The sequence below is a fragment of the Canis lupus genome, chromosome 8, assembly GCF_003254725.2.
Source record: "Canis lupus dingo isolate Sandy chromosome 8, ASM325472v2, whole genome shotgun sequence".
In the NCBI taxonomy this organism is placed as follows: domain Eukaryota; kingdom Metazoa; phylum Chordata; class Mammalia; order Carnivora; family Canidae; genus Canis; species Canis lupus.
Window position 1 is genome coordinate 11244278 of NC_064250.1, and position 23577 is coordinate 11267854.

Genomic DNA, 23577 nt, shown 5'->3' on the forward strand with positions numbered 1-23577 from the left:
AGCAGTCTATTACTCTTTTCTGTGTTCTCTGTATGTGATCTCCTTTCATCCTCACTTCCTAGATCCTTTTTAGGTTATTCTGTTTTTAACAGTTGTATTTAAAATGTTCCTTAATGTGTGCTTAAAAAAAAAAAAAAAAAAAAACTTGTGCTTGAGGTTTCTGGAGCTTCTTGGATCTTTTTGGTTTATAGTTTTCAAATTTGAAATTTGGGGCCATTATTTTTTGAAATGTCTTTTTTCCCCCTCAGTCCTCATACTTCTGCTTCTGGACTGTTAGACATCTTGAAATTGTCCCACAGCGCACTAAGGTTGTTTGTTTTGTTAATAAGCTTTTTTCTTCGGTGTTTCATTTAGGTAAAACTGTATATCTATTGCCTTATCTTCTAGTTCACCATTTTTTTTTCTATATGGTCCAGAAGTTCCATTTAAGTCTCTTTTTCCTGTGTGTTATTTTTCTACCCATCATGTTGGTATTTTTTCCTTTGTATCAGTGAATATACTTAAAAGAATTTATAATAGCTGTTCTAAAGGCCTTTTTTATTATTCTGCCGTATTTCATTTCTGGAGCTATTACTGTTTCTGGATCTGTTTTTCTCCTAATTGTGACTAACTTTTCTGCTTCTTTAGTGGTTTTGATTTGATGTCAGACATTTTGAATTTTACATTATTAGGTGGTGCGTTTTCCAGTGTTCATTAAAGAATGTTCAGTTTGTTTTGTCATGTGTTAAGTATTTGTGAATCACTTGATACTTCCTAGGCTTGTATGTAAGTTTGTTTTGGTGGATCCAGACCAGCTTTTATACTGTTGTTTATATAGATGAACAATAAAATAAGGACTTGACCCTGTATATTAAAAGATCTTTAGAGAATAGAATATTAACTATTCTCTGCCCTGGCTTCAGGAACTTTTCTGAACATCTTTGAGGCTCTTTCTTTGGTAACTCTCCTCTTTTTTGATATTTTGCCCCACAGATTTTGGCCTTCCCATCCTTTTCCTGTCTTCCATCTTGTCAACTCTGGTAGAACATTGTGCTCTGTTGTGATTCCACCTCTCTGCACTACTATCTAAAAACTTCAGTGCACTGAATTTGGTCATTCAGACAGTTTAACTTATTTGCTGCTTTTGTCCCATAGGTCACTGTTGCTCTTTCTCACTCCTCCAAATGAATAAATAAATTCTTTAAAAAAAAAAAAAAGCTCCTCCTATTGCTGGTAGGGCAACTTTATGTATACCATTAATGAAAACTGAAAATATACTGAAATTGTAGTAAAAAAGCAGAAATGACATTTTGATAATGGATTCATATTATGTACTTGTTAAATCTTCAGATGCCTGTGGGTTATCATTTAAAAGCCCAAAGACTCCACTGAATGTATGCCTGTGGATCTTTGGAAATGGTTTTACTCTTTAAGATTTTGGTAATTGTCATTGTGTAGATATTAATGTAAGGTATGTGTTGATGAAATTCAAGGTGAACATATGAAGTGAGAAGAAAAGTTCAGAAGTGCAAATAGGCTATACAAAAGAGTAGGCTCTAAAACACCAGAAAGAAAAATTTTAATAAGGAAGCATCATTATCAGCATTGAATATTAAAGAAGTCAGGTGACTTAGTATGATACTTTTTTTTTTTAAGATTGTATTTGTTTACTCATGAGAGACACAGAGAAAAAGAGACATAGGTTGAGAGATAAGCAGGCTCCCCAGAGGGAGCCCAGTGCACTATTCTATCCCAGGACTCCGGGATCACAACCTAAGCCAAAGGCAGATGCTCAATCTCCGAGTCACCCAGGTGCCCCATAGGGTGATACTTTTTTTTTTTTTTTTTAAGATTTTATTTATTTATTCATGAGAGACACAGAGAGAGAGAGAAGCAGAGACGCAGGTAGAGGGAGAAGCAGGCTCCATGCAGGGAGCCCAATGCGGGACTCGATCCTGGGTCTCCAGGATCACACCCCAGGCTGCAGGCGGCTGCGCCACTGGGGCTGCCCAGAGTGATACTTTTTAAAAACATTTTTGTTGAGGGACTCCTGGGTGGCTCAGCAGTTGAGCGTGATCCTGGAGTTCTGGGATCAAGTCCCACATCAGGCTCCCTGCATGGAACCTGCTTCTCCCTTTGCCAGTGTCTCTGACTCTCTCTCTGTGTTTCTCTGATGAATAAATAAAAAATAAAATCTTCAAAAAAAATTTTGTTGTTGTTGAGATAAAATTCATATGACATAAAAAGAGCCATGTAAAAATCTGCAGTTCAGTAACATGTCGTGTATGTACAGTGTTATGCAACCACCACCTCATCTAAATCCAGAGATTTTTATCATCCTAAAGGAAACTATAACCATTTAGTAAGTTATTCCTTTCCCTATTCCTCCCTTGGCCCAAGACTCTGGCAACCACCAATCTGCTTTTTGTCTGCTTGGATTTACTTATCCTGAATATTTCATGTATCTGGAATCCTACAATATGTAACCTTTTGTCTGGCATCTGTCACTTTGAGTAGTGTTCATCTATGTTGTAGCATGTGTCATTATGAGGATATACCACATTTTATTTACTCACTGATAAGTTGGCAGACATTTAGTTGTTTCCACCTTCTGGCAGTTGTAAACACTGCTGCTTGTGAACATTCATATACAAACATTTGTTTGAGTACCTGTTTTCAGTTCTTTTGGATACATAATCCAGGAGTTGAATGCTGAATCATGTGGTAATTCTATGTTTATCTTTTTGTGGAGCTTTCAAACTATTTTCTACAGTGGATTCACCATTTTACATTTACACCAGTAACATACAAGAGTTCAAATTTGTCTACATCGTTGGCAAATTGGAAGAGCAAAGTAAGATCAGCAGTAGCAAGAGGCACATTAACAATAAAGCAGGAAATTGAAAAACTTATTGTAAAAGGTAGGAAAAAATTTGCAAAGACTCTAACCTAGGAATACCTTAAGTATATTCTGAAGATAGCATACTTACAAAACAAAAAATTTTCATTAAAATACCACTCTAAAGGAGGAAACGCTTAAAAGTCTTCTGTGTCAGGAAAACATGGCAGACTTAGCCTTAGTTGTGCTTTTGTTTAGCCAAGAAGATTCTCTAAATATTGATCTAAAAGTTGTATTTTATTACAACACACCAGTGATGCATGAAAATATTGAGGTAAAGTGGGTGAAATCTTTTTTTTTCTTAATATTTATTTGGTGACAGCGCACAGCACCTGCGTGAGTGGGGGCGAGGGCGAGGGCGAATTTTATCTCCCTGCGTGAGAGGGAGAAGTAGGGCAAGATCTCCAGCCGACTCCCCACTGAGTGCTGGTAGGGCAACTTTATGTATACCATTAATGAAAACTGAAAATGTACTGAAATTGTAGTTAAAAAAAGCAGAAATGACATTTTGATAATGGATTCATATTATGTACTTGTTAACATCTTCAGATGTCTGTGGGTTATCATATAAAAGGCCAAAGACTCTGTGAGCCCTGTGATGTGGAGATCAATCTCAGGATCCTGAAATGAAATCAAGAGTCAGATACTTAGCCGATTGAACCACCCAAGCACCCCAGATCAATTTTTTTTATCTTTACTCTCTTACATACCTCCTCAACCCCCACAATGTTATTCACTTGTCAGAACTTCAACTTTGGTTAGACTAACCCCCTGCCTACTCTGTCTTGGATGAGAAAGTAGATCATGGCTGTGGAAAAACATAATCCATGTGTTTTACTTTAAGTGTAAGACTGCACATCCGAAGAAATCCTACAATTTCTTAGTTGGTTTGTTCTAAAGGATTATTCCTTTCTTAAATTACCATTTGTTCTTTATATTTTGGAACATGTTTAAATCTTTATTAATGTAGAGGGATAGTATGGTTAAGCAGTTGTATACTTTTTACCTAGATTCACCATTTCTTACTTCTGTCAAATTTCTTCCCTTTTTTGTGTGTGAAATCATTTGAGTAAGTAATGAGACATTATCACATTCAACTTTAAGTCTTTTAGTATGTATCTCCCAAGAACTAGGACATTTTCCCCACATAACCACAATATAAATACCATCTTCAGAAAATTTAACATTGATAAAACCCTATTATCTAATCTGCCTATATTCAGATTTCCTCTATTGTCCCAATAATATCATCCTAAGATGATATTTTTTCTTTCAGTTCAGATCCAGTCAAGAAATTCCCTAGCCTTGGGTGTGTGTTTACGTGACACATTTTTTTTTTGAAGATTTTAAGCCAGTTTTTTTTTTTTTTTTACAGATTCTTCTTGAATTTTGTTTAACTACCTGGTCAGACTCAAGTTAAAATATCTTTGGCTACATAGGGCTGATGTATCCTTCTTAATACATCACGCTAGGAGACCCATGATGTTAGTTTCTAAAGGACTTTTTATGTTGCTTTTGAAATTCTAGCTTTTAATAACCTTAACAGGGCACCTGGGTGGCTCAGCAGTTAAGCATCTGCCTTCAGCTCAGGTCATGATCTCAGGGTCCTGGAATTGAGCCCCATGTCAGGCTGTCCTTCTCCTTCTGTGCTCCCCCTCTCTCAAATAAATAAAGTCTTAAGAAGAAAATAACCTTAACTGTCAAAGAAATGCTAAAACTTGGTATCATTGACATATTATTTTAATGATTCAAGTGTGACCTGTTTTATTTTTGATCTAGCAAAGAGGAACTTTAATCTCAGAAAGAATCTCTTTAGTTTCAGTATGTTGTGTCTAGCAAAAATTCCTTGAGGTTTTCTGGTATATTACTATACTTTTTATGATTTCTGGCTCTGAAATATTTTTATCTGTTAACAGGAACATTGTCTTCTTGAAGTAGCTAGTCACTGGGTCTTAAGTAATGTTTTTTTGTTGTTATCATTTGTTTTTACATCATTGCCATTAGACGATGATCTTCATGAGAGTAGGGACCCTGTGTCCCAAAAATCATGGTTGTGGCACATATAATTAAATCCTTACTTAAATAAATATTGAAACTTCATAATAATGAGTATTTGTTCTTGTGACATGAGTTATACGTGATAACAATTAGCATTCATTGTTTTTTTGTACAAATACAAAGAATGCATGATAATTGCAAAAGATGAGGAGATGAAGACATTTGTGTTACACTGAGACTTATAATAACAAATTCAGCAACTGAATAATTTGCACTGTGCGAAGCCCCATTAAGTTATAATATCAAGAAACACAAGTTTTGCATTGTAGTACTACTAGATGATGGTGATACACAATGTTTAAGATGTTCTCTGGTTTTTCTATGGAGAGAGATTATTCTTATGTGAAAGTTATTTTTTAGTTAAATTGAAACTGTCATTTTTGTGGTTGACAACCAGATGTATATACATAGATCTTTTATTTAATGATGAAATTCCTGAAGGAAAAATAAATGTGCAAGTCTGAAGAGACCCTAGCCCTTCTTCTATTCCTCAGGTGAAATAATGTACTTTGCTAAAATAATTTAGCTTTTTTACCGAATATTTGCTTTTTGCATAATTTTAGTATGCTAAAAAATAACTTGTAAATTCATTTAATTTTTACACCTGTATGAGTTGTATGTACAATTACTATATTTTACAGAAGTAGAAACAGGCTCAGAGAAATTAAGTAGACATCTAAGATCACACAGTTAGTTGGATTCTAACTCCACTTATTACAGGTGACATTTGATAATCAGAGTTGATTTGTTGTTGTTATTTAGGAAAGGAATTACCTCTTTCATGATAGCAAAAAGAAAAGTGCAGATAAGTCCATAAGAGATGTGATTTTATGATCAAGAGTTAAGGTTTTCTTTTGTATATATTTTTACCACATATAATAACCTTTAAACATGCATAGCTTTTTCAAAAGGGGATTATCAAATATGGTTTTGTAATAATTTTAGTACATGAGCAACATCATTCTATGCAATAAGATAGTTGTCTTTGGAATTAGATTTTATGACTGACTTATCATATTCTAACATCTCGATAATCCTAGTTTATTCACTTATTCTGTATTTCTAAACGTAAGTCTCCAGACATTCAATATTGGCAATTAATAACCTTTTATATATACATTTTTATATGCTTGTTTTTTTTTCATAAAAATGTTTAAACATGAATTTTCTGTACCCAACCCAAAATGGTAGAAAGTATGCACCATAAAACAGGCATATGCTGAATATGACAAACTAATTACCCTAACTTGTTCATTGTATGACCTTGAGAAAGGCACTTCACTTTTCAAAGCTTATATCCTTATCTTTAACATAAAGCCTGTCATCAGTTGTTTTGGACATGGAATGAAAATGATGTATGTATTATCTGTTTTGTGAACCTTTATTTTATTTTTCTATTTTATTTTATTTATTTTATTTTAAGATTTTATTTATCTATTCATGAGAGAGACACGCAGAGAGAGGCAGAGAAGTAGAGAGACAGGCAGAGGGAGAAGCAGGCTCCATGCAAGGAGCCTGACATGGGACTCGATCCTGGGTCTCCAGGATCACACCCTGGACTAAGGCTAAGGCTGCACTAAACCGCTGAGCCACCCAGGTTGCCCGAGAACCTTTTTTTTTTTTTTTTTTTAATTATTTTTTAAGTAATCTGTATGCCCAAAATGGGGCTCAAACTCAAGACCCCTGAAATCAAAAGTCACATGCTATGCCAACTGAGCCAGCCAAGCACCCCTACATTATGAACTTTTAATCCTTATGGTAACAAAAGTAACAAAATGAAAGATTGGAGAGCTATTTTTTTTCTCAAATAGTAAAAGATTTAGTGGCTGGGAAATACAGTGATTTTAAGATATTTCTTTACTTACTTACTTACTTATTTATTTATTTATTTATTTATTTATTTATTGACAGAACACAAGTAGGGGAAGAGGCAGAGGAAGAGGGAGAAGCATACTCCTTGCTGAGCATGGAGCCTGACTTGGGTGGGTCTCTATCCCTGAGCCCTGGGATGACCTGAGTTTAAGGCAGCCACTTAACTGACTGATGAGCCCCCTAGGCACCGTAGTGACATATTTAATTCAGTAAATTTAAGTTTTAATAATGTACGTATCTTTCTACTTCCCAATGGGATTTTAAGATACTCTTCTTGATTAGTTAAGAAAATACTGTAAAAAAGAAAGAAAATACTGCCTTTAGCTTTATTATTCCTATCGTAGCCTTTGCCTAAAATGTTATCACTTCTAGAAGATTCTTACTCATCAGTGTTGATTCATCCTTATAATAAGCTTGATATATAGATTCATTTTTTTAGAGCAAATTGAGGTTTATAGCAAAATTGAGAGAAAGGTACAAAGATTTCCCATATATTCCTTGCTCTCCCACATATGAACCCCACCCCCAAACCCTATTACCAGCATCACTAACCAGAATAGTATGTTTTTTACCAAGGTTGAATGAACATTAATGCATCAGAATCACCCAAAGTGTCCCTAGTGAACATTAGAGTTCACTCTTGGTTTTGTACATTCTGTGAATTTGGACAAATGTGTAATGATATAACCATTATTATAGTAACATACAGAGTATTTTCACTGCCCTAAAAATTCTGTGTTCTGACCATTCATCTCTCTCCCACTCTTCCTTCCTCTACTCCAGGCAGCAACTTATCTTCTTATTCACCATTGTTTTTGCTCTTCTACGTTGTCATATAGTTGGAATCATAGAGTTATGTAGGCTTTCCAGATTGATTTCTTTCACTTAAAAGTACGCAGTTTTGAGATTTCCCCATGTCATTTTATGGCTTTATTACTTATTTCTTTTGGGCACTTAATAACATTTCCATATCTGGATGTGATACAATTTATCCATACACCTGCTGTAAAACATCTGGGTTACTTCCAACTTTTGACAATTATGAATAAAAATGCCATGAACATAGTCTACAGATCGTTGTGTGGATGTAAGTTTTCACCTCCTTTGGTTAAATAACAAGGAGTGCAATTGCTGGATGATATGGAAAAAAATGTGTTTCGTTTTATAAGAAACTGCTAAATTGTCTTCCAAAGTGTCTACCATTTTCCATTCTCACAAGAGCAGTGAATAAGAGTTGCTTTTTTTCCATATCTTTGCCAGCAATTGAGTTTGTCAGTATTGTTATTCTAATAGGTATGTAGTGGTTTCTCTTTAATTTGCAGTTTTCTAATAACATACTGTATGGAACGTATTTTCATACTCTTATTTGCCATCAGTATATCTTCATGGTATCTATTAAGGTCTTAGGCCTGTTTTGTAATGGAGTCGTTTTCTTTTTACTGAGTTTTAAGCATCTTATGTATATTTTGTAATTCTTTATCAGCTGTATCTTTTGTAAATATTTTTTCCCAGTCTGTGACTAGTCTCCTAATTCTCAAAATACTGTTTTTCATGGAACAGAAATTTTTAGTTGTAATGAAATCTACCTTATTAATATTGTCTTCATGGATTGTGTCTTCAGTGTTATATCTAATAAGGCATCAACCATACCCAAGGTCATCTAGGTTTTCTATTACTATCTTCTAGGCATTTTATAGTTCTGTATTTTATATTTAAGTCTTTTTACATTTATAATGCAGTTTGAGTTCATTTTTGTCAATGATATAAGTCTACATCTGGATTTTTTCTTTTGTAATGCAGATGTTAGCTTTTCTTACACCATTTATTGAAGAGATTATCTTTGTTCCTTGGTTGAAGATTAGTTGACTTTATTAGGTATCTGTTACTAGACTCTCTTCTGTTCCCTTGATCTCTTTGCCTATATTTTCCTCAATATCACATTGTCTTGTTTACTGTAGCTTTATTTATTTATATATTTTTTAAGATTTTATTTATTTATTCATGAGAGACAGAGAGAGAGGGAGAGACACAGACAGAGGGAGAAGCAGGCTCCATGCAGGGAGCCCGATGTGGGATTCGATCCCGGGACTCCAGGATCACGCCCTGGGCCTAAGGCAGGCGCCAAACTGCTGAGCCACCCAGGGATCCCTACTGTAGCTTTATAGTAAGTCTTAAAGTTGAGTAGTGTCAGTCTTCCAACTTTGATCATCTCTGTAAATATTATATCTGCTTTGAGTCTTGGCCTCTCTATTTAAAATTTAGAATCAGTTTGTTGGTATTTATAAAATCATTTGCTAGAAATTTGATTGGATTACATTGAATCTGTACATCAAGTTTGGAAGAACTGACATGTTGACAATATTGTGTCTTCCTATCTTCCTATCTATAAACATGGAATATCTCTCTACTTAGTTCTTTTGTGTCTTATTCATCAGAATCTTGTGGTTTTCCTCATACAGATCTCATACATGTTTATTGAATTTATACATAAGTATTTCATTTTAGGGAATGCTAATGTAAATGATACTGTTTTTAATTTCAAATTCCACTTGTTCATTGGTTTATAAGGAGAGCAACTGACTTTCATATGTTAACCTTGAATCCTACAACCACTTAGTAGTTGCAGATTTTCTGCCCACTGATTTTCTACATAGGTGATCATGTCATTTGTGAAAAAATGATAGTTTCTCTTTCCAATCTTTATGCTTTTGATTTCGTTTTCTTTATTGTTTTGGCAAAGATTTCTAATATACTGTTGAAAGGTGTGGTGAGAGGGGATACCCTTGCCTTGTACCTGATTTTAATGAGAAAGTTTCAAGTTTCTTACTTTTAAGTATGATGTTAGCTGTAGCTTTTTTTCTTGGAGATAATCTTTATCCTATTAAGAAAGTTCCCCTCTATTCCTAGTTTGCTGAGAGTGTTTATCATAAACGAGTGTTGGCTCTTGTCAGATGCTTTTTCTGCATATTGGTATGATTGTGTGACTTTCATATTTTAGTCTAATGATTTAATGGATTGTTTAATTGGTTGTTGAATGTTGGACCAGCCTTGCATACCTGGGATAAATTCCACTTGGTCATAGTATATAAATTTTTAAGATTTTATTTATTTGAGAGAGAGAAAGCACGAGCAGCAGGGAGGAGGCGCAGAGGGAGAAGCAGACTCCCCAGGGAACTGATGAGGGGCTCGATCCCAGGACCCTGAATCATAACCTGAGTGGAAGGCAGACACTTAACCATCTGAGCCACCCAGGTGCCTGTATAATTCTTTTTATGCATTTTAAAATTGAACTTACTAATGCTTTGTTGAGGATTTTTGCATCTGTTTCATGAGAGATACTGGTCTGCAGTTTTATTTTCTTAATGATATCTTAGTCTGGATTTATAAGCTTTTACCATGTGAAAAATTCCACTTTACTCAGCTTGAGATTGATGGACATTTTACTTCAGCCATTGTTTTAAGACTCAAAATAACTGGCCTGTTGAACCACATTCTACCTCATATCAGGGACCATATATTTTGTCTTTTATCACATGCATATTTTAATACAGAGCACATAGTAGGTGTTGTATTGAGGAATAATAAATCCGGTTTGAAATCAAAATACATCATAGTATATCTCCATGTTCTTATCTTTTCTGCATTTATGAAATACACTTTTAATTAATTTCAACAAGATATAGCTGCCTCATTTGGTGTTCATCTCATTTATGTGTGTTCTGTTACGCCTTTTGTTTTAGACTTGGGCCATCACATCTAAAGGAATGATCCCAGATCTTTTTCGCACACCCCGTGCTTTCCTGTATTCCTGATTGCCTGTTGAACACATCTATTTGGATGTTGTATCTTGGGATTTAAGATTAAAATTCAGTTAATTTTCCCCTAAGCCACCATTTCTCTTGATTTCCTTTTTTTCTGATAGTCGCAGTTTCTTTTTCCCAGTTTCCTGGGCAGAAGTATTTCTTTAATCAAACTCCTCTTTCACCATTTGTGCCCACACACCATTAATTGCTAAGTCTTGCCCTTTCTTAGCAGTATTGTTCTTACCTGTTTTCCAATGTCTCTACCACATTAAGACCTTTTTTTTTTTTAACTACATTTTTTTTTAAACCACATTTATACTGTTACTACCCCTAATCCAATTGTCTCCCTGCCCCTAAATATGTCTTCTACCTAAAAATACTGAGTGCTTGGAAGAAAAAAAAAAAAGAAAAGAATTCCATAGCCTAGGAATTAAGGCTTTTAAAATCTAACTAATTTTGGTTGCAAGAAACCAAATGCAAAAAATAGGTTTAATTGAAAGGAAAATTATCTGTTGAAGCCAAGAGTGTTTATCCCCAATGGACTAGAATCCAGGTAGTAGTATCATCTGTTTTTGTGTGTCCTTTTCTCTCTAGATTTATCTTGTCTGTTGACACATCCTATTTTTATGTCTTAGTTTTAATTACATGCTGAGCCTAACCAGATATCTTTGAGTTCCCAATTCCAAATCCTCAGGAGAATCTGATGAGTACAGCATAGTCAGTATACTGTACCAATCTGTTGATTTAGCATTGCCAAATAATCAAATTATTTAATTTTTTAAATGACTGATTAATGTAGAATGTTTTGTCTAAATGCATATTGCATTGTGCAGTTTTCTTGAAGTATGACTTTGCCTTAATACTACTTTTTACCCATATACCTCCTCCTGTGGTTTTTACATTTGTATCAAGCAATAAGAATGTATTTGTTATTTTAGAGAGCATGTACACGTTGGGGGGATGGGCAAAGGGAGGGAGAGAATCTCAGGAAGACTCTATGCTAAGTGTGGAGCCCACTGCTGGACTTGCTCTCACAACTCTGAGATCATGACCTGAGCTGAAACCAAGAGTCCAGACGCTTAACCAGCTGAGCCACTCAGGCTCCCCAACAATGCATTTTTAATTATCATCTAATTTGAATAAGCTTATATACTACCAATTTTAAAGTGTACAATTCAGTAGCATTTAGTGTATTAACAATGTTGTGTAAATACCATCTCTAATTAGTTCCAAAATATTTCATCCCTCTGAAAGAAATAAGTACCCATGAAGCAGACAGTCACTCCTCATATGCCACATTTTATTTATCCATTGATGGCTATATGGGTTATTTACATTTTGTGTCTCTTGTAAATAGTGCTTTTATGAAGATTGTATACACATATTTCTTTGAATAGCTCCCAGCATGGAGCCTGACTTGGGCTGGATTTCATAACCCTGAGATCATGACGTGAGCCCAAATGAAGAGCTGGACCCTCAACCTGCTGAGCCTCCCAGGCACCCCTTGGCCATTATTTCTTCATATATTTTCCTTTACATCTAGGAAAGCCCTTGTGCATATATTGGTAAACTTGATCGTATCCCAGAAATCTCATAGGTTTTGTTCATTTTTCTTCATTCTTTTCTTTTTTTTCTCTCAAACTGGATAATCTCAGTTAACCAGTTCACCGGTTACTATTTTGGCCTGCTAATAAAATATGCTCTTAAATCTATCTGGTGAATTAAAAAAAAAAAAGTATGTATGTATTAATTTGCGAGAGAGCACGTGCACATGTGAGTGGGGAAGGTCAAGAAGAGACTTTTTTTTTTTAAATGATTCTTTTTATTTTTTTTAAGATTTATTTATTTATTTATTTATGAGAGAGAGAGAGAGGCGCAGAGACACAGGCAGAGGGAGAAGCAGGCTCCATGCAGGGAGCCCGACGTGGGACTTGATCCCGGGACTCCAGGATCGCGCCCTGGGTCAAAGGCAGGCACCAAACTGCTGAGCCATCCAGGGATCCCCAAGAAGAGACTTTTCAAGCCAACTCTCTGCTGCGGGGGAAGCATGTGTCAGGCTCAGGGTTCAGTGTCATGACCCATGAGAACACGACCTGAGCCAAAACCAAGAATCCGACATTCAACTGACTGAGCCACCCAGGCACCACCCCCCCCATAGTGAATTTTTATGTATTTATTGATACTCACAATTTGTTGTCATCGTTGTCCTGGTTCCTTTCAGTTCTTTGTTAATGCTTTTTTTAAACAGTTGATTTAAAGTTTTTGTGTAGTACCAAGACTGGGTTTCCTCATGGACAGCTTCTATTTATTTCTCTTGTTCCTTGAGTGTACCATATTGTTTTGTTTCTTTCTATGTCTCTTAATATGTTGTTGAAAATAAGGGGTTTTAAATATTGTGGTATCTCTGGAAATCAGATTCTCCTCCTTAGTAGGGTTTCTATTGTTTATTGGCTGTTTGCTAGTTTGGTGACTTTCCTAAACTACTGTTGTAAAGTCTGTATTCTTTGCCATTTGTGGCCACTGAAGTTTGTACTCCATTAGCTTAGTGTGGTTAGCTAGTATTTTGACAGTTTGTTTAAATGCCTGAAGTCATTGGAAAAAATTCTTTCCAAGTCTTTGCAGATTGTCTTAGCACTCTTTCGATGCTTATAACTCTGCCTGAGCCTTCACTTCCAACTTGAGCAGAGCTTGTGGTCAGCCTAGAGGTGAAAGTTTCTAATCTTGCTAGGTATTTTCTGAGGATGTATCCAGCCCTGGGCATGCATGTGGGCTTCTTGATTCCCCACTATATGTAGGAGCTTTTTAAAAGCTGTAGTCTCCCTTGCCAACATCTTCCATCATAGGCTTTCCCTCTCATTGCTGGTCCTGTTTTTCCTTTCTCCAAATTGCTACAGCCAACACTTAAGCCTTTAAACACCAGTGAAGCCACCTCCTCCTTTGGAGCACTTCTAGTTGAGTAAAACCTAAGCATGCCCTTGTGCTGTTCCATCTGGGAGGTAGGTGAAAACCCACCACAATTCTTTGAGAATAAGATCTGTATTGCTCCCTCTGGCACCTGCAACCTTTGCCCAGAGCACAGTCAGCATCTTATGGCTGTTACGAATCTGAAGTATAGGAGTATGACAGATGAACAATTAAAAGCTACTTTCTTGGGGTGCCTGGGTGGCTCAGTCAGTTAGACAACTGCCTTCAGGTCCTGGAATCAAGCCCTGTGTCAGGCTCTCTGCTCTGAAGATTTTGCTTCTCTCTCCCTCTGCCCCATCCCCCTGCTTGTGTGCTTGTTTGCTCTCTCCCTCTCTCTTTCTCTCCCTCTCTCACTCTCTCTCTGGCAAATAAAGAAAATCTTAAAACAAACAAACACGCTGCTTTCTTCAGCAAGCCTTCTAGTAGTTTTGATTTTTTTTTTTAGTAAATTTCAGAGTTCTGCAAAAATTGATTCTGACACTTTTTGACAGCTCGTTAGTTGCTTTTCTGGAGGAACCAAGCCCTCAGATTCCCATTTCCATCTCTTCCTGATGCCATTCCCCATGGACATATTTTTCTAATGTATGGGTTATGTACCCAGCTTATTTTTCCTGTACACTTTGTAATCTGTTTTATGATTTAGGATTATTTCAACCTGAAGGTATATAGAAACAGGCTGCGAAACTCCTGTTTTATATCCTATATTAGCAATTTGGGTAGAACATAGACCATTTTAAAACTTCAGATACCAAGAACTTTGTACAGCTCAAGGATTAGGTACTTTTCTAATAAAAGAAAAAGAATATTTGTAAAAGTTATTCTAAATTTCTAAATTTTTATATTTAGTTTTGGAATATTGTAATAGATTTCTTTTTTTTTTTAAGATTTTATTTATTTATTCATGAGAGACACACAGAGAGAGGGAGAGACATAGGTAAGAGAAGCAGGCTCCCTATGGGCAGCCTAATGTGAGTCTCAATCCCAGGACCCTGGAATGCCCGGATCACGACCTGAGCCAAAAAGGAAGATGCTCAACCACTGAGCCACCCTGTTGTCCCTGTAATAGCTTTCTAATGCCTTGATTGTTTGGAGGCCTATAATAGATAACTTTAGGTGATTTAAGTCCAAGTGAAATTTTGGTAATTCACATCTAATAAATGAGTTGTTTATTTCTTTATTACATCGTTTAGTTATTAGTGAATGGAAGGCAAGATTTTTAGCATGTGTGATTAAGTACCTTAAAATTTTCATTTAGTGAGGAATATTAAATGCTTATCACTATGTCAGGGGTTGCCAGCCTCAGCACTATTGCCATTTTGGGCCATGTAATTCTTTATAAGAGGGGCAATCTAGGATATAATTTAATTTAGGTACATTTCATTTGGTGTTCATGTCTTTTTCAACCCCTTTAATTCAAAAGTTTTGAAATTATCATCAGACTTTTTAGCCACTAGTTTTAATTTTCATTGATTTTTTTAAAAATCTCTGTCATTTTTCCTGTGTTTATTGGTTGACATTTCACCATATAAATGAACTCCTCTTTTCTTCCGCAGTTTGAGTTTGTGTGATGTTTCCTCATTATTAAATTTGAATTATACTTTTTTGTTAGAAATACCACTGCCATGATATGTCTTTTAAGTACATCATATCTGTTGAGACAGAACGTCAATTTGTCTCAATGTAGGTGATACTAATTTTGATTATTTGGTGATGTCTGCCAGGACTTCTTCACTGAAGTTAAAATTTTATTTAACTTTGTATTTATTTATATTGATATGGATTCATTCTTATATAGTCAGTGAGTTATAATCCATTAAGGTTTATATATATTTTGTTACTCAGATCATCATAGCTTAGGCTCCTTCATGGTTTCTGTGTCCTCTTAAGATATGTCCCCATAATTCTTTAAGTACTTTCTCAGTTTTCTGGTACAAAATGTACCAGGCATGGCTTATATACTTTTCCTGATTCATCCTTGAAATCAGCCTTTGCTCCAGATTGCTCTGGTTTGTTTTGGTAGAGAATGGTATTTAGAAACCAATATTGGGGCTGCTTATGACCAACCATCTTATTAGCAGAGGAAGCTAGGAAAGCTAAGAAATGTATTATGTATGTATGTATATATATATGTACTTTCTTCTGTAGCAGTCTTTTAAAAATTGTGAATTTATACTGTTACCTTCAATTTCAGTCTAATGCCACAAAGTACATATAATTCTAGTTCCCCTTTTGTTATTAGTAATATTCTTCTCCAACAGTGAGAATTGTTACTCCTTGTATTCTCCACATATTTACTAATTGGCTCAGGTCTGGAATATGCAAAAAGTGTACATTATACTCTAGATTTGAAACCTACTAAGTAGAGTTGAGCCAGTGCTCACAGGGTGTTGTTTTGTTTTGTTTTTGGTTTGGTTTGGTTTGGTTTGTGTGTGTGTGTGTGTGTGTGTGTGTGTGTGTGTGTGTGTGTGTTTTGTCTTTAAATTTTTAAGGTCCAATTACCTAGAGTGAAGTACACCAAATTTAAGGGTACACTTAGATTGAGTTGAGACAAATAGATACCCCTGTTCCATCCACATACTTGTCAAGATACAGAACATTTTCATCATCCTTTATGTCTCTTCCCAGTTAGTTTTCCAACCACCCAAGATAACCTCTTCTGATTCCCCCCATCCTCCACTTAGAGGTTAAGTATTAACCTATTTTAGAACTTGATATAAGTGGAATCATACAAGATAAATTTTTTGTGTCTAGTTTCTTTCATTCATTACAGATTAATTCATGTTGACTGTGTCAGTAAGATTTTATGACATTTAAAAATGAACTTTAGCCCATGAAACTTTTGTCATTGGATTTATGCCATATGAAAGGGATTTCATTATGTTCATGGATTTCTGAATATTAACTTTTCCCTCCAGCATGAGATATACTTCGTTCTCCTTTCCTATTGTGTATTCTTTGTAAAGACTAAAATAATTCTAATAGCTAGGTGAGATATGAGAAGGAATTAATAATACAATTGTCCCATGCAAAAGCTGTAACGTTAAAAAAAAAAAAAAAGCTGTAACATTGGTCAAGGAATGTTTGAGATAGTCTGTTTTTTCATTGATTGTTTTTTTTGGGGGGGGGGGTTTGTTGTTACCCCTGTGATCAGAAGGGTACAATGCCTTATCAAATTGAGTGTCTTTTAGAAGTACTTTGAGGAACTTCCTATTGAACTTAGAGACTAGCTATAGATCTTTGGGCAAGTAACATAAATGTTAGATCTTTTGTTTTTTGTTTTTTGTTTTCCCGCAAGTCCCTAAGACTTTCTTCCCCTTCCCCCCTCCACTATAATTTCTTTATGTTGTTAAGACTCTTTGATTTCTATTGATTTATCTTCAAAATCACTCATTCATTACTCTCTCATCTCCATTCTGGTTCTGTTATTTCTTCTAAAATTTCCAGTTCTTACTGTATTTCTGATTTTTTGCTGTAACTTTATGTTTTTTTGTTTTTGGTGTGTTTATAATTGTTCATTGAAGTATTTTATGATAGCTGCCTTAAAATCCTTGTCAGATCATTAGACAACTGAGGTCTGTGTGTGTTAATTGTTAATTATTTTTTCTCACTCATGTTCAGATTTTCTTGGTTTGTGGTATGATGAATGATTTTAACTTTATTATTGTATCCTGGACATTCTGGATATTATGCTATGAGACTTTGGATCTTCTGTTTTAGCAGGCCTCTTCTGACACTGCACCAGCAGGGGAAGGAGAGCTGCTTCATTACTTCAAGTTTGGGATGGAAGTCCAGTTGTCCTACTTGGTTTTTATTGGCCTCTGCTGACATTACCATGGTGGGGAGGGTAGTTTCCCTCAGGATTCTAGCCTCCATTCATCCCTCTGGACACTTTAGGGAGGGTGGAAGGGTGCATTTCTTACTGCTGGGCAGAAGTGGAATTCTAATCTCCCTACTTGGTCACAACTGATAAATGTGAGGAATGGGTTTCACGGTCTTTGGCCAGAGGAGGGCAGTTATAATAAAAAATGTTTTGTTTTGCTTGCTTGCTTTCTTTGTCTGTTTTGTTTTGCTTCCTAAGGCTATACCTTTCACTAGAGAGACCAGGCTTCTCTTGTGGTAGGTTTTCTGTTACTTTGTTTTTCTTTTTCTTTTTTGCCTATGTTCAGCTGGTATTTCTGGATTGCAGGCTTCTGTTATCCAGTCCAGTAAACCCTAAGTGGCTAAAAGAAAACCCAGAGAACTCATTGTCCTATTCTTCAAGTTCCAAGGTCATTAGATAGCTCACCTTCCCTCCACCATTCACAGTCTTTTAACTTTTTATATATTGTGCTCAGAAATTTTAGCTGTATTTGGTGGAAGAAATAGGGAGAAATTTGTTTTTTCATTTTGCATGGAACTAGGTATCCTAAATAATTTAACAGAAAAAGTAGTCCATTGAGAATTTAAAAAGAAATGCCAAAGAAAAATTTAAATTCTTAACAATATTTTACTAACTGTTTTTGTAAGTCACTAAGAGATCCACATAAGGTTAAATATATTTGTTGTAGATATGTATGTAGGTATAAAAGCTTATGTATTTCTTTATTCCTTTAGGATTATGTACTGAAGGACTCTACCGTGTTAGTGGAAATAAAACAGATCAAGACAATATTCAAAAGCAGTTTGATCAAGGTAAGATATATAAAATAAAATCATTTTTAAAAATTATTTTCCTTATTGAAATTCCATGGTAGGAAGATTGGGTTTTTAAGGATACAGGATTTTGAGGGGAAAGAGTTTTGAAGCAGGATTAGAAGTGTGTGATAGAATACATACCACAGTCAGGAAGTAGAAGAGCTATAAATCCATTACCAGAATTAGAAAAGCAATAGGGTTAGGGTTAGCATCTTTGTATATCAGGAGATGGTATGTATGTATGTATGTATGTATGTATTTATTTATTTATTTATTTTTAAAGATTTTATTTATTTATTCATGAGAGAGAGAGGCAGAGGGAGAAGCAGGCTCCATGCAGGGAGCCTGATGTGGGACTCAATCCCAGTGTGGGACTCAATCCCGGGACCCCAGGATCAGGCCCTGGGCCGAAGGCAGAAGCTAACCCGCTGCGCCACCCAGGATCCCCAGATGGTACTTATTTAAAGATGCAATTGAAATTTTTTTTTTCATGCTGTAGGGCCAACTAACCATTAGAAATAAAAACAAAACTGAACTCCCTACTCTAAATTCTATAAGAAATCAAAGTTTTAAATACAAAAAATGAAAACAGAATATTATGGAGAAAAAGGAGCAAATATTTTTATAATCCTGGAGTAGAGAAAAGCCTAAATTTGATATGAAAGTTAGCATAAATAAGGTGATAAACTGGACTACCTAAAAATGTAAAAAGTCTTTGTGAAATTGTGGATAAAACCTAAATCAGGAGACAGCCTATAAATTTGTGGAAGGTGTGGAATATAATCTAGGCTAGATTTTAAGCAGTTCACATCAAAGAAAGTGATCAACAAGCATATGAAAAGCTCTGTCTCTATGATGTAGATATAAAAAAGCAGAAACATTTGGTTTTGATTTATTACCAGTGAAAAGATTGTTGACAGAGTATAGACAAGCAGGTATGTTACACTCCTGGTTGTAGGTGCCTTTTAAGAGGCAATTCATGTATATCTATTAAAATTCAGATATCTTTGCTAGAGAAACTCCATTTATAAATATGTTACAGAAGTCTTTGTGTAAGCTTACAAAGATACACTTGAAAAAAGCATTCATTGCAGCATTATCTGAAATTTTTTTAAAAGGAGGAAAGGGCCTACCCATTGTGCTTATAAGTAGAATACTAGATACTTACATAAAATGTAGATTTGTGTGTGTTGAAATGGCAAAATGTCCATTGTTGAGTGGTGTGTGTTTGCCTTGCTTTGAAAGTGTATTGTATATATAGTACTTCATTTTTAAAAAAGATTTTGTTGGGAAATCTGTTGAGACTTTATCAAATTTGTGTGATTTCAATTATAGTAATGAAGGAACGGGTAGTAGTTAATACTAGGGCCTCTTGAATTAGATTTCCTGGTTTTGTTTTCTGGTCTGCTACTTACTGTCTTTGTGCCATAGGGAAGTTAAGTTTTCTAATTCTTTCATATTTAGAATGAGAGTGATTAGAGGAACTATGATGAATAACGAGATAATGAGTGTTCTGTGGGACACAGCATATTAAATATTCTTCAAATAGCTATTGTTACAAGGAATGTAGCCTAGGAAAATAAGCTTTAGTATATACAAGTGTTTATCATAACGGGGATCCCCGGGTGGCTTAGGGGTTTAGTGCCTGCCTTCGGCCCAGGGCGTGGTCCTGGAGTCCCGGGATCGAATCCCACATCCGGCTCCCTGCATGGAGCCTGCATCTCCCTCTGCCTGTGTCTCTGCGCCTCTCTCTCTCTCTCTCTCTCTCTCTCTCTCTCTCTGTGTCTCATGAATGAATAAATAAAATATTTTTTTTAAAAAAGACAAAAAAACACAAGTGTTTATCATAGCATCTTTAATGTATTTAAATGAAATCCAGATGTTCAGTAATAAAATGTTACATAAATTGTTAAATCTGGGGGAATATTTTGTGGTCATTAAGACTATTTAGGGCAAAAGGTTAATAATGGGTTAGGATATATGTAGATTCTTTAGTACTGTACTTTCAAATTTCCAGTTATATTACAATTAAATGTTTTTTGGCACATAGTAAAGTTTTTAAAAGTTGCCTGTGAAATTTTAATAATCTTAAGTAATGCCTTAAAAATGAAATCCAGTATAAAATGTATTTATGATTTGTCTGGTGGTTTTGTTTTGTTGATTTTTTTAATGAGTAGAAAGGGCTGTAAGGAAATACACTGATATAAACAGTGCTTGTCTTTAGGTGATGGGGTAAATTTTTTTTTTGTTGGTCTGTGTTTGTACATTTTCTATCGTAAGTATCTGTTGTACTTACAAAAGGAAAAAAGCGATTCTTTTAGTAGCAAATTAACCTTATGACACGCCTTTAGTATGTTCCATTCTTGTTTTTAAGTCAAAACTTCACTGATAAGTTTTGAAATTAAACTATTTCATATAAAAAATTAAGTATAAACTTTAGAAGGTATAATTTAGATGCTTATTTATATTCAAATTTATATACTTGATTCCTGTCTTTTGTCTTTCTGTTTCCTTGTGGCTCTTTTGAACAGCTTATGTAAACAAAATATTCTAAAAGATAGGTATTAGTGAAAGCTAATGTTCTTAAACATACTAATAAGCCTAACAGCATTTTTTTGTTGTAATAGAAGGTGCTTCTTACTTGGTTCTCTCTTCCCTTATGTCAGGCAAACTTATATTAAAACATTGGGAGAGGGATCCCTGGGTGGCTCAGCGGTTTGGCACTGCCTTTGGCCCAGGGCGCGATTCTGGAGTCCCGGGATCGAGTCCCACATCGGGCTCCCAGCATGGAGCCTGCTTCTCCCTCTGCCTTTGTCTCTGCCTCTCTCTCTCTCTCTCATGAATAAATAAATCTTTAAAAAATTAAAAAATAAAAAAAATAAAACATTGGCAGAGGGATGAATCAGCCTATAAAGAAACATGGCTGATGAGAAGATTCTAAAAATCTTTGGATCTACAAGTACCTGTTTAGCTTACTTCTTTTATGATAAATTAAAATTTTATGATATAAATTATAAATTTAAATTCTTGTTTTATAGATCATAGTATCAGTCTGGTATCAATGGAAGTAACAGTAAATGCTGTAGCTGGAGCTCTTAAAGCTTTCTTCGCAGATCTGCCAGACCCTTTAATTCCATATTCTCTTCATCCAGAATTATTGGAAGCAGCAAGTAAGTTATAAGCCTCTTTTTTTTTTCCTTGCAGGGGTTGATGATCGTGGGTTTTATATATTTATTGCTATATATTAAGATCAGTCATGCGCTAGACTGTGTAGCTAATAAAAATTTAGCTTATAAGACTCTTTGGGTTAGGGAGTGTTCCCAGGAATACTTAGTTTTAGCTGTTCTCAAGTGACTCAATGCTCCAACAAGTTTGAAGATCATTGTACTAGAAATTTGCAATTTGCATTTTTGATCCAAACTCAGGCTTTGTAAGGAAATTAAATGAACTCTTCAAATGAATGTATCTGTGATATTTCAGTAAAATATTAGCCAATGTATGGTGTGTACACATGTGTATTTAGACTTTTTAAAGTAAAATTAACTTTAGTCTCATATCTTCAGTCATTTTTTGAAAAAGTAAGGTAGGAAAATAGGTACTTACCCAGTATTACCATTTCCCATTTTACCATCTCTGAGTCACTTCAACCTTCTGTGATTAGCTTTATTTACAGAAAAGCTGTTGTAATAGATGATAATGTATTTAGCAGTTTTTTTAGAACATTTTGTTTACCTATCCTAATGTGCTTCAAACAGATTATTCATTGTCTTTTACAATAAGTAGAGCAGGAAGCTTTATCAAATATTTTTAAATATGAGTTTCAACTACTTTAATTTTACAGAAATCCCGGATAAAACAGAACGTCTTCATGCATTGAAAGAAATTGTTAAGAAATTTCATCCTGTAAACTATGATGTATTCAAATATGTAATAACACATCTAAACAGGTATTTTTATTTTTATTTTTATTTTTATTTTTACAAATGCACTATAAATTTCAAACTTCAGACTTTATAAATTGGATAAGTAATAAGACAAAAGGACACAAGCTAATTTAAACATACAGTTCAATTTTGGTTCTATTTTTTCTGGATTTTTAAAATAGATTTTCATCAGTTTGTTTAGAGAAAGGTATGTTATCCTAATTTAATGATTATATAAATAATATAATAGGTAAATTTTATCTGTTTTTTTATTACTGTTATTCAACAGTTCTCTACTATAGAATCTTAGAATTTCAGATGTGGAATGACTCTTAAATAAAAAAACAAATTAACCTATCTGAAGTTGGAATAATTGAGGTTTAAAGAAGGAAGTTATGTGCTCAGTGTCATATAATTAATAAATGACATATCTTATGAGTAGAACCCGTCTTATTAAGAGGTTTCATTTGCTTTTTCTATCACTGTGTTGCTTTCCCTTGCTTAAGTCTTCATTTTCTCAACTATAAAAATGAGAAAAATAACACCTCACAGAATTGTTCTTGGGACTAAATAGAATTATTAATATTTATGCTAATTTTTCAAAAGTTTACTCTTCATAATATTTTGACACTTTAACGAACTGAAGTTTGTTTTTCTTTGTTTTGTTTTGTTTTTAGTATATAACTAATAACATCAATGCTGGAACCCAAGTACATTTCAGTTTATACCTCTTAAAAGAGAATATTAACCAGTGTTTAAAGGTTCATTGTTGCAGTCAGCATAGTATAAAATTAAATGAACATTTCTAGTAACCAGTCTTTGAAGTCTCCCTCCTTGAGAAAATACCAGCATACTAGTATTGACATATAATTGGAATTGTCATCTTTTGACATGGAATATATTATCTTTTAAAAATTACCATACAAGTGGTTCTTTTTTGTTTTTGTTTTTGTTTTTTTTACAAGTGGTTCTTGGTATGATAACAGTTGTGTACATGGTACTCGGAGACCTTACCTAATACGGAGTGTAAGGATGGTTGGTGACCATATTATTGTCTGGCCAGATTAAAGTGCTCAAGTAAGAATTGAACTTCAAAAAAGAATAAAGAAAAAAACACAGGGAAAAGCATGTTCAAAGAATCAGGGTGCTAGCCCACAGTCAGTACTATTAGACAGTTACATGTTTGGCTTCAGTAATACAGCCACACCACAAAAGCACATGTGAAATGTTGCAGAATAGCTGAGGACTTTGTGATTCCAGTAGAGAGAAAGGATTGACAGAGTAAGAATTAAGGTCAGAAAGGGAAAAGAGATAGTATGAGGTCATATAGGACAGTATTATGCAGAGTGTAAGGGACTACCTTTAATCCTCAAAATGTTTTACTGTTAAGATAAAGGTGCTTCAT

The 23577-nt window shown here is 34.7% G+C and overlaps 1 protein-coding gene across 5 annotated transcripts in view; it reads left to right on the forward strand.

The window, feature by feature from the left end:
• Window positions 1-23577, forward strand: part of ARHGAP5 (Rho GTPase activating protein 5) — a 79156-nt gene that overhangs the window by 49226 nt on the left and 6353 nt on the right. For all 5 annotated transcript variants that reach the window (XM_025444019.3, XM_035719974.2, XM_025444018.3 and 2 more), the window contains exons 4-6: window positions 18169-18246; window positions 21288-21419; window positions 22091-22196. In XM_025444019.3, coding sequence (XP_025299804.1) covers window positions 18169-18246; window positions 21288-21419; window positions 22091-22196 — 316 coding nt within the window. The remainder of the gene's footprint in view (window positions 1-18168; window positions 18247-21287; window positions 21420-22090; window positions 22197-23577) is intronic.